We start from the raw sequence: 12,242 nt of genomic DNA on the forward strand, positions 1-12,242 counted from the left end.
TTGGTGTGACAAGTGTGACACCAGATTGGTTTGAGAGTGTGATTCTCGTTCAATGTGAAGGGTACGACACCAGTTTGGTTGAGGGGATTGACAGGATGATTGCTTTCTTGAATATGCATGGACCTGTCCTGTTTGACCACATTGCAGATCTGAAAGGATCTGGTGTTGCCATGTCAGAGCTGAAAATACCCTCATGTTGTTATGGAAAGATTAGATCACACAGCAGTTTTAGCAGCTAGCCAAAAGTACAATGAGAGCAAGGATGAGAAAACTTGGCTGCTAGCAGTCATTCTCACTGTGAATTGAGCTGGACTGCAGACATGTGATTGAATCAGTACAGAAACTCCTTTCTCAGCAGTTCCTCAGATTGAGAATAACTTGCTTCCACTCTGGGTAGATGGGTTCTGGTGGCTAAATAGTCTAATCCTCCAGCTATAGAATATGCCTCAGGTAGGGCAGGTATGTTTGAGAAGGAAGGAGGGTGGGTGGGAAGCTGTGAGTTCTGCATGCTCTTTCCACTGCTTGTGCTTGGCCTCTATGTAACCACTTGATTACATTTGAAGTGATTGGCACCTTCATGGTGTTTCTTCTCCAGTTTGTGTGTTCTAGGCAAGTGATTCCCACAATAAGTTTCCACATAAGAGATTAACATGTAAAATTAAAGTGTGTGGGTTTGGGTGACCTATACTAAAATAGATTGAGAACTGATTCACAGACAGAAAACAAAGAGTAGGAATAAAAAATGTGTCATTTTCTGAGTGGCAGGCGGTGACTAGTGGGGTATCACGGGGATCAGTACTTGAATCTCCACTAATCACAATATATATCAATGATTTAGATAGAGAAACTCAAGTTATATCTCCAGGTTTACAAATGACACAAAGTTTGGTGGGAGGCTATGCAGTGAGATATATGCCAAGAAGCTTCAATGTGATTTGGACAAGTTAAGTGAGAAAATACATGGCATGTTGCAGTAGAGTGTGGATAAATGTGAGGTTATCCAAACACAGGCAAGCAGATTATTATCTGAACTGCGATAGATTGGGAAAGAGGGACCTGCAAATGAGACTTGAATGACCTCAAGTCAGGTGCAGCAAGAAGTTAAGAAAGTAAATGATATCTTTGCCTTCACAGCAAGAGGACCTGAGCAAAGGGGCAGTGATGTCTTGCTGCAACTACATAGGGTATCAGTCAGATCACTCCTGGAGTATTGTGTGCAGTTTTGGTTATTGAACGAGTTCAAAGAACATTTGCCAGACTGAGTTTTGGTATGACAGGACTGACAGACAGGGAAAAACTGTCGCAGTTAGGGCTATATTCACTAGATTTTAGAAGTATCATTGGGCAGATCTCATGGAAACCGATAAAATTCTAACCAGATTAGGTAAAGTAGATGCAGGTGTGTCCACAACCAAGGGTCACAATCTAAGGATAAGGGTTAGGCATTTAGGACAGGGTTGAGGAGGAATTTCTTTGCTCAGAGAGTGGTGGACTGAGGAATTTGTTTCCACAGGAAACTGTTCAGTTCAAAGCCTCAGAAGGCTTCCAATAAAGATAAACACCAAATACTTCAAACTAAAGGGATCAAAGGATAGGAGGAGAAAACAGGAACAAACTTCTGAGATGATCAGCCTTGATGATATTGAGTGGTGGAGCAGACTTGAAGGGTCAAATGGACTCTTCTTGCCCTCCTGTGTTCTGTGATTCTATGCGTCTTGGGTTAGGCATGCCCACCATGTGATCCGGCATCGCAATTGGGCATGCGTGACCAATATTTCAATACTGGATATATTAGCCTGGCAGATGACACTCATGTTGGTTAGCCTCTTCTGCCAATGGATTTCAACGATTTTATGAAGTCTGCACTGGTGATAACTCCAGGAATTTCACGTATCTGCTTTACATCGTCCAAGTTTCTGATGCATACAGGTGGCTGAGGGTCCTGGTTCTGTACATCAGTTGGCAGTTTTGAAGCCTTGGAATATTCTGTTCCTCAGTTGTCCAAAGGCTGCATTGTGCATTGGAGTATTTGGAGATGGATTTCATTCTCAATGTTTATTCACACCAAGTGGAGGCTCCCAAGATTTGGAAAATTCTCTATCTTGCCCAGGAGCTCACCGTGAAATTTGGTCGGGGGTACTGTTGCATGGCAGAAACAGGCTGGTAGAGAAACTTTGTTTCCTGGATGTTTAGTCTGAGGCCCCTTCTCTTAGGAATGCATTAATGATTGTTTATATCTCAGCCTCTGTGCACACACAGGCTTCAACTGCATACTGCAGGCAGGTGAAAGAAGTTGGGACAGTCTAGGTTCTGGCCTGAAGGCGAAGGGTGAATAATTCCCATTTTCCTGTAGGTTAGCTCTACTCCACCAGGAAGCTGCATGAAGGTGGGGTGAAGTGTTGCAGCAAGGAAGATGGAGAAGAGTGGTGATCTGATGCAACCCTGCTTGACCCCACATTGCACTTATGTTGGCTCTACAGTGGATTCATTGGTGAGGTCACAGCTTGCATGTTATCGTGAAGCAGCTGGAGAATGGTGACGAATTTCTGTGACAGCTGAATTTGAGGAGGACATTCCACATTCCACGCATTCCAACTGTGTCCAGTTCTGATCTCCCTGTTATAGGAGGGATATTATTAAGCTGGAAAGGTTCAGGAGAGATTTACCAGGATGTTGCTGGGAATAGAGTTTAAGTTGTAAGGATAGGCTGGGACTTTTTCATTAGAACATAAGAGGTTAAGAGGTGACCTTTTAGAGATTGATAAAATAATGAGGAGCATCGATAAGGTGAACTGCAGGAAGGTCAATTTTTTTACACAGAGGGTGTTTCATGTGTTGTATGAACTTCCAGAGGAAGTAGGCAATGGATGGAGGTTGGTGCAGTTCCCTGCACTTCTATTATATTTTTCACACACTGACAGTCTTGTCCATTGTCCCTCTTTAGAGGCAGAAGCTGCATTAAGACTCAGGAAGGAGCTTTTCAGCCACATGGATGAGGAGTCGAGGAGGATTCTCATGATTGACAGTACGGAAATCCCTCTGTAATTACCATAGCGGGACCTATCTCCTTTCTTGAAGATGCTCACAATTACGGCGTCTCTGAGATCTTCTGCATGCTCACTTCCATTCAGATGAGGTTGTGGATTTATACCAAAAAGTGCCTGTCCTTCGTATTTTAGTATTTCAGGGGTTTTCATCTGTACCAGAGGCTTTGATGTTTTTCAGCTGCCATTTGGCTTTTTTTGATTTCATGGGTTGGAAGTGTGGGTAGTATATGATGGGACAACTTGCATCGAAGGCTGCGTATGATTGAGGAGGTCCTCAAAGTGCTGTCTCCACTTGGTCCTTGACGAGCGGCACTCGTTTTTGGCTGCCAAGGCAGTAGATCCCATACAGAGCTTTGATTGCATTGAAAAAGTCACACATGGCGTGGTTGCCAGAGAGTTGCTGTGTAGAATATCTGTTTTGTCTTGTCCATTGCTTCTAGGGTCAGGGCATAGGCACTGACAATTGTGATGTGCTGCTTCCAGACAAGAGTAATTTGCTGGGTTGTGAGATACTTTCTCACCCAAAGGAGCACTATTTGAGATGTTCAACCAGTTTGTTTCTTATAACAGTGCTGTGGAGATGGCATTCTTCTTCTGTTTAGCCTTTTCAGAAGAAGGTGTAACGACTATCTTGTACTTGAAGTAGGCCTTCCCCCGCCCTGTCCTTGTCAGGGTGACAATGTCCGTGTTGGAGTGCTGAGTTTCCAGTGTTTGACTGCAGTGTGACATTCAGGTCTGATTTTAGTAGAGTTATCCATAAGGGTCCTGGCAGTCCAGGTCCCAAAAATCATTTGGACAGAGGATGCTTGTGTGAGTATTCTTTTAACACGTGGTGCCCACAGAACAAGATCAGAACAAGAGGGGGCAGCATGGTGGCTCAGTGGTTAGCACTGCTGCCCCACAGCACCTGGGACCTGGGTTTGATTCCACCCCAGGGCAACTGTCTGTGTGGAGTTTGCACATTTTCCCCATGTCTGTGTGGGTTTCCTCTGTGTGCTCCAGTTTCCTCCCACAGTGCAAAGATGTGCAGTTTAGGCGGAATGGCAATGCGAAATTGCCCATAGAGGTCAGGGATGTCTACCTTAGGTGAGTTATAGGAGAATGGGTCTGTGTCGGATGCACCAAGGTATAGTGTGGACTTGTTGGGCTGAAGGGTCTGTTTCCAGACTGTAGGGATTCTATGATGATTAACCTACACCTAAAGGCAGCGAAAACTGGAGATCAGCTCTTGTGTAAGATTTGGAAGGTAGGGGGCATGGTGGCAGTGTGGGAATATTATCAAACAGTCATCTTATCGCCACTCATTTCTAGTCACTACTGTGGTGGAGCAGGAGGCAAAGCCCCCAGTGGTGGCGACCAGCAGTATCAGGCTGTTAGAGGGTTTCCAGGTCAGAGTCCAGAGTCTGGTCTTAGGCTGCCAGGCAGTCTGAGTTCCTGCAGCAAGTACAAAATCTCACAACTGCTTACTGTCACAATCCAGACCAACAACCTACAGTATCAGCAGTTTACAATGAAGTGCGAGAACCAATATGCTGCTTGCATTCAAATATCAATTCATAGATTTGATTTGTACAGGATTTAGTCAATCAGACTGAACTCACAGGTGCGGTAAGTTTCTTTGAAAAGCACCGGCACAATAATAATGATTAAACTGTAGATGGAATTTAGACTGTTATCTGAATGTTTACATCTTTGTAATTATTATAATTTACATGCCAAGCTTTTGATGAGTTGTTCAGGATTGCTGCATCACAAATGTTACAAATATGCTCCCTCGATTTATCACTAGCATAGGTTATGCCTCTCAACTTGTATCACTAGGTGAGTTCTTTACTCCTGTAAGGAGATTTTAATTGCAATGATAATAATTATTACGACTGTAAAAACCTAATGCTACATTTAGAAACTTGTTACAAATCAGAGTCCACCTTCTATCACCTTTTCCAAGGTCTTCAACAAGGATACCATGAAACCCATGCCAAACAAGGAAGAAGCTGTACAAGTGTCAGGGGTTTTGACCTCATTTTCAAGAGGTACATTATTGAAGTATGTATCACTCATCTATACTGAGTGACAAGGAGCCTCAAAAGAATTCTGGATACTGCATAAGAAAGGAATTTGGAATTAACCTTTCTTAAATTGATGTAGAAAGAAGGAGCAGGAGCCTGCCTTGTGAACTCTCAAGAAGAATATAGAGCACTGATATGCAGCCCAATACAAGGCTCAACATTTGCATTTTTCCAACTTTCTCACTGGTTTCCAATTCTTTGATAGCTGGAGAACTGCAATCCCAACTTCCTTGCCTCTCAGTGTCCTCTTCACGCCTCTTATTGTGTCAGTCTTTTTCTCTCTCTAACTATATTACTCAGTTACTCAGTCTGTTTTAATAGATTCTTATACTACCTCACTGGGTCATTTGTTTGTTCATCGTGGATCATCATCAGGTCACTGACCCTTTGTCAAACTTTACTGGGCTACTGTCCCTCACTAGGTCACCCTATACATCACTGGCTGTCAACTAACACTGTTCCTAAATCTCCAAAACAAGTTTAATTTTGCCATTCATTGGGTTATTCCATTCTTGCTCTTGATTGATCAACATGTTGCTCGCTGTTTCTCTCTCTCTCTCTCTCTCTCTCTCACTCTCAATCCCTCATTCTGTATTGGTTTGCCTTTTACTCTTTCTGGATCAGTCTGTCACTCACATTCTCTCGCTGGCTCAGTGTATTTCACTCATTCAAATTGTTCAATCTGTGTTTGTCTCTGTTTCGCATGTTAATCTGTCCTTCTCGTTCTTTAATGGAAGCTCTCCATTCCACTTTGCCCTGTTTTTAAACTTGTCTAACTTAAAAAGGATATAAATTCGAGAATAAAGAGTCAAATCTATCTGGACTGTCATCAAACCAATTAATAAGCAAAGCGATCCCAACAGATAGAATCCTCTTTTGGTAATGCAAAAAGGTATCTGAATTTAAAAATTGAACTATTTACTTCTGTTCAAGGATGTTCTGATAGAAATGAGAGATGCAACCTACCAGATAACACCTGAAAATGCAGCTGACAAATTCAACATCCAAATCAATCCACTTTATGTATCTCTCGAAGTAGTAATCCCTGGGGATCACCTACTACAAATGTTATGGAACAAGAATACAAATACATTCATTCGTTTCACCAGAATGCAACAGGTAAGGAATGATAGTTCACAATAATTCGCGTACAGATTGATAACCATGTATTCATTTACCAGTTTTGAGCTGTAATAATTACCGTTTTCATATGAAGCAAGCCTTTCAATGCACTTAGTGCAGAGAAATTATAGCTATACTTGTTGCAGTGAGTGCAGGTTATTCCCATTTATAGGGATCATAACAGCCACCACATTGAAAGTAACAATTCATTTTGCCATTTATGCCTAAGTTTGCTGTGCAAAGTTCCACTTGAATTTTTTCCTACTGTTGAGAGAGGGTGAGACAGTTGGCCCAGTGAAAAGAAATTCATGTGAAGTACAAATGCTGTTACAGCAAATTGATCTAATTCTGTGCTGTAGTTATTACATTAGAATATAAGCTTCAAGGTGATAAATTCCTGACCATAACAACTCACGATAATAAAAACCCTCCTTATTTTGTCTTTTGTTCTTCAGCCAAATACGTTAAGGCTGTTTCCACTGGTAATCAATCCTTCTGCCACTAAAAACAGTTTCTCCTCATTCATTCTTATTAAAGCTTTCTTGGTTTTGAACACTTCTATTAAATCACCCGTTAACCTCAGTGGTCTAAAGAAACAAATCGAGAATATCTACTATCTCCATCTGACAGAAATCCCACATCACTAGTGCCATTCCAAGTAATCAATTCTATACCCTCTAATCAATATTTTAAAAGGTTTACTATCACTCCTTTGTTTTTGCACTCAGTGTATCTACTCTTAAAGCCTAGAATTTCATAGATTTTTTCAAAATTTTGTCAAATTGTCTTCTATGCCCTCAAAGATTTGCATACCCATACATATTTAGGTCTGTTTGTACCCAACCACTTCCTCTTTAAAATGTAACCATTTAGTTCATACTGTCTTTTTTCATACTTATACTAAAATGTATCTCTTCACATTACATTCCATCTCTATGTTTGTGTTCGCCTGATGTCTATTACAATCCTTGCTATTTTCTGCATTTGAGTTTTGTTTCATACATAAATATTGAAATTATGCCCTTTATACCAAGTCCAGGTCATTAATATATAGAAATAGAAAATCAAACAATCAAACAAAATCAACAAAGTGGCCCCTGCGTTAGAGAACACTGTTTGTATTTTCCACCAGTCTGAAAACAATTACTAACCACTATTCTATGTTTATAGCCTTACAACCAGTATTGTCTGTGCAAGCACTTCTCTTTTAATCCCATAAATTTCAAATCTGCTGACTTGTCTATTATTATGACACCTATGCAATGCTTTTTGAAAAGTCCATCTACACAATTAAAACATCACCAATCATGCCCGCAATTATGTCAAAAATCTCTAACTAGTAAGCCAAATACAATTTAACAAACAAGGAATATTATAGGGAAGGCAGATGAGCTTAGAGCCTGGTTCAGTACATGGGATTATGATATTGTGGGCATTACAGACATTTGGTTAAGGGAGGAACAGGATGGGCTGCTGAACATTTTAGGGTTTCATTGTTTGAGTTGAGATAGAGGAGGGTAAAAGAAGTAGAGAAGTTGCATTTCTGGTCAGGGAGCTTGCGCTCAGAGAGGACATACTGGAAGGCTGAGGCAGTATGAGTAGAAAGCTCAAAAATAAGATGGGTGCATTCACTCTGATAGGATTATACCATAGGCCCCACAACAGCCACCAGAATATCGAGGAACAAATATATAAGTAGGTTATGTAAAGATGCAATGAAAACAGAATTGCCATAGTGAGTGACTTGAATTTCCCCAATATTGGTTAGGAATCCCTTAGACTAAGAGGCTTAGATGGGGCAGAGATAGTAAGAACTGCCAGTGTTGGAGTCTGAGATAACAGTGTGGAGCTGGAGGAACACAGCAGGCCAGGCAGCATCAGAGGAGCAGGAAAGCAGACATTTTGGGCTGACACCCTTCTTCAGAAAATTAGTGGCATGGTGGCTCATTGGTTAGCACTGCTGTCTCACGGCGCCAGGGGACCCCAGTTCAACTCTACCCTCGGGCGACTGTCTGTCTGGAGTTTGCACATTCTCCCTAAGTCTGCGTGGGTTTCCTCCAGGTGCTCCAGTTTCCTCCCACAGTCCAAATATGTGCAGGCTAGGTGGATTGGCCATGCTAAATTGCCCGTTGTGTTCCGGGATATGTAGCTTAGGTGGATTATAGGGGGATAGGTCTGGGTGGGATGCTCCAAGGTTTGGTGTGGACTTGTTGGGCTGAAGAGCCTGACTGTAGGGATTCTCTGATCTAAGTGAAATTAGATGTGGCAGAATTTAAGTACATCCAAGGCGGTTTCTTGAAACAGTATGTGGATAGTACAACTAGAAGAGGGACCATGCTGGACCTTGTACTGGTTAGTGAGCCTGGCCAGGCGACTGACCTTTCAATGGAAGAATATTGTGGAAACAGTGATCTCAACTCCTAACATTTTAAGATAGCTCTGAAGAAGGAAAAGCCAGGAACTTGTGGCAAGGTATTATATTGGGAGAGGACAAATTATGTCAGTATTAAGCAGGAGCTAGGAAGTGTTAATTGGCAGGAGCTGTTATCAGGATGGTCCAAATTTGACATAAGCGAATTATTTAAAGACCTGCTGATGAGAGTTCAGGACTGTCACGTTCCAGTAAAGAGGAAGGACAAGGGTAGCAAAGTAAGGGACCCTTAGATAGTGAGGAAGGTTGTGAATTTAGTCAAAGGCAAAAAGAAGCATATGTAAGGTTTTGGAAGCTAAAATTGGACAAGGACTGTGAGGAATATAAAGAAAGCAGGAAAAAATCTTAAGCAGGGCATTAGGAGAGCAATGAGGGGCAATGAAATGATGTTAGCAAGAAGGATTAAAGAGAATCCCAAGGCATCTTATACATACATTAAAACAAGAGAACAACTAGAGAGATGGTAGGATCTCTCAAGGATAAAGGAGGGAATTTTTGCTTCGAGGCAGAAAATGTGGGTGAGATCATAAATGAGTACTTTGCGTCAGTATTCACCCAAGAGAAGGATATGAAGGCTACTGCAATTTGTGTGGAGCATGCTAATATACTAGGGCATTTTGAGATCGAGAAAGAAGTGGTGTTGGGTCTCTTGAAGAGCATTAAGGTGGCTACGTCCTCAGGGCCCGATGGTATCTACACCAGGTTCTGAGAGAGCCAAGGGAGGAGATTGCTGGGGTTTCAACCAAGATCGAACGTATGATTAAACCAAGGTTTAACGTATGATGAACGGCTAAGGATCCTGGGATTGTACTCATTAGAATTTAGAAGGTTGAGGGGAGATCTAATAGAAACTTACAAGATAATGTATGGCTTAGAAAAGGTGGACGCTGGGAAGTTGTTTCTGTTAGGCGGGGAGACTAGGACCCGTGGGCACAGCCTTAGAATTAGAGGGAGTAAATTTAAAACGGAAATGAGACGACATTTCTTCAGCCAGAGAGTGGTGGGCTTGTGGAATTCATTGCCACGGAGTGCAGTGGAGGCCGGGACGTTAGATGCCTTCAAGACAGAGATCGACAAATTCTTGATCTCACTAGGAATCAAGGGCTATGGGGAGCGTGCGGGGAAGTGGAGTTGAAATGCCCATCAGCCATGATTTAAATGGCGAAGTGGACTCGATGGGCCGAATGGCCTTACTTCCACTCCTATGTCTTATGGTCTTATCTTTGTGTGCTAATTAGCCATTGAAGAGGTCCCAGAGGTCTGGTGAGCAGCTGTTTTTGTTCCTGTGTTCAAGAAGGGAAATAGGGATAATCCAGGAAGCTATACACCAATGAGTCTCACATCGATGGTCGAGAAGCTACTGGAGAGAATTCTGAGGGATAAGATTTACACATACTTGGAAAAGCCTGGCCTAATTAGGGGCAGTCAGCATGGCTTTATGCAGAGCAGGTTATGTCTTACTAACTTGATTGAATTTTTCGAGTAGGTGACAAATGTGATTGAGGGTAGAGCAGCGGATGTTGTCTAAATGATTTTAATAAGGCTTTCGACAGTGTCCCTCATGGTAGGCTCATCCATAATGCATGGGATCTGCAGTGAATTGGCTTCATGGATTCAGAATTTGCTTGCCCATAGAAGCCACAGGGCAGTGTTGAGAGGTTGTTTCTCAGGCTGGAGGTCTGTGATGAGTGGTGTTCTTCAGGGATCCTTACTGGGAGCTCTGCTATTTGTGATGTATATAGATAACATGGATGAAAATGTAGATGCGTAGGTTAGTAACTTTGCAGATGACACAAAAATCAGTGGAGTTTTGGATAATGTAGAAAGTTGTTAACGGATCCAGCAGGATACAGATCAGTTGCAGATATACGCGGAGAAGTGACAGATGGAATTTAATTCGTAGTGGTTTGAGGTGCTGCACTTTGGGAGATCAAATGTTAAGGAAATGTATACAGTTAATAGCAGAACACTGAACAGCATTGATACACAGAGAGATCTTGAGGTTCAAGTCCATAGTTCCCTGAAAGTAACCGCACATGTAGATAGGGTGATAAAGAAGTAATATGGCATGTTTACCTTTATTGGTCAGGGAGTTGAATACAAGAGTCAGGATGTCATGTTGCAGCTTTATAAGACTGTATTTGGGCCACACTTAGAGCATTGCTTTCAGTTCTGGTCTCCACATTTACAGGAAGAATGTGGAGCCTTTGGAGAGGATGCAGAAGAGGTTTACCAGGATGCTTCTTGGATTAGAGGGTATGAGCTATAAGGAGAGACTAGAAAATCTTGGAGATAGTAAGAACTGCTGATGCTGGAGAATTGTGAGATAACAAGGTGTAGAGCTGGATCAACACAGCAGGCCAAGCAGCATCAGAGGAGCAGGAAAGCTGACGTTTTGGGTCTGGACACTTCTTCAGAAATGGGGAAGGGGAAGGGGATTCTGAAATAAATAGAGACAGTGGGGAGGCAGATAGAAGATGGATAAAGCAGCAGATAGGTGGAGAGGAGATGGACACGTCAAGGAGGCAGGGATGGAGACAGTAAAGGTGAGTGTAGGTGGAGAGTTAGGATGGGAGTTGGTCAGTCAAAGGAAGACAGACAGGTCAAGAGGCAGGGATGAGGCTGGTAGGAGGTGGGGGTGGGGGTTGAGGTGAGAGGAGCAGATAGGTGGGAGAAAAGACGGACAGGTTAAGGAGGCGGGGATGAGCTGGGCTGGTTTTGGGATGAGCTCGGGGTTAGGGACGAGATAAGCTGATTTTGGGATGAGATGGGGAGATTTTGAAGCCTGTGAAGTCCATATTAAGACCATTGGGCTGCAGGGTTCCCAAGCGAAATATGAGGTGCTGTTCCTGCAACCTTCGGGTGGCATTGTTGTGGCACTGGAGGAGGCCCAGGATGGACACAACTCGGGTTGTTTTATCTGGAGTGGCGGAGGCTGAGGAGAGACTTGATAGAAGTCTATAAAATTATGAAATATATAGATAGGGTTGATAGTCAGTATTTTTTTCCCAGAGCTAAAATGTCTAAATTTAGGTGGTGTGCATTTAAGGTGAGAGGGGGAAATTAGAAAGGAGATGTGAGGGGCAAGTGTTTTACACAGAGAGTGGAAACAGTCTGGAACACACTGCCAGGGGTGATGGTGGAAGCAGATATGGCAGGAGGCATTTAAGAGATTTTTAGGTAAGCACATGAATATGCAATGATGGAGGGATATAGAGCAAGTGCAGGCAGAAAGGAATAGTTTACTTTGGTGTAATGTTTGGCATAGCATTGTGGACTGAAGGTCCTATTCCTGTGCTTTATTATTCTATGTTCTAAACCAGTAACTTTCCAAATGAGTTAATGTTAACCTTATTATTGCCTCTAAAGGTTTCCCTACCATTCAGGTTTAAGGTGACTGCTCTATAATTGGTCATGTTTCCAGTGTATTATAGAGATGTTTCATTTTCGTATCCTGTAGTCCTCTGAGACCAACTTGAAGATTGTCCCCAGAACATCTGTTATCAATAACTTGGGGGCATAATCTGTTCAGACTGGGTGATGTTTCTACTTTGAGGACAACTAACCTCTTAA

The 12,242-nt window shown here is 42.4% G+C and overlaps 1 protein-coding gene across 1 annotated transcript in view; it reads left to right on the plus strand.

Moving 5' to 3' along the window:
* The window catches only part of LOC125459470 (mucin-6-like), a 224,983-nt gene that overhangs the window by 185,707 nt on the left and 27,034 nt on the right, over window positions 1-12,242 (plus strand). The window contains exon 29 of the mRNA XM_048545971.2: window positions 6,050-6,235. Coding sequence (XP_048401928.2) covers window positions 6,050-6,235 — 186 coding nt within the window. The remainder of the gene's footprint in view (window positions 1-6,049; window positions 6,236-12,242) is intronic.

This window comes from Stegostoma tigrinum, chromosome 17, assembly GCF_030684315.1.
Source record: "Stegostoma tigrinum isolate sSteTig4 chromosome 17, sSteTig4.hap1, whole genome shotgun sequence".
Taxonomy (NCBI): domain Eukaryota; kingdom Metazoa; phylum Chordata; class Chondrichthyes; order Orectolobiformes; family Stegostomatidae; genus Stegostoma; species Stegostoma tigrinum.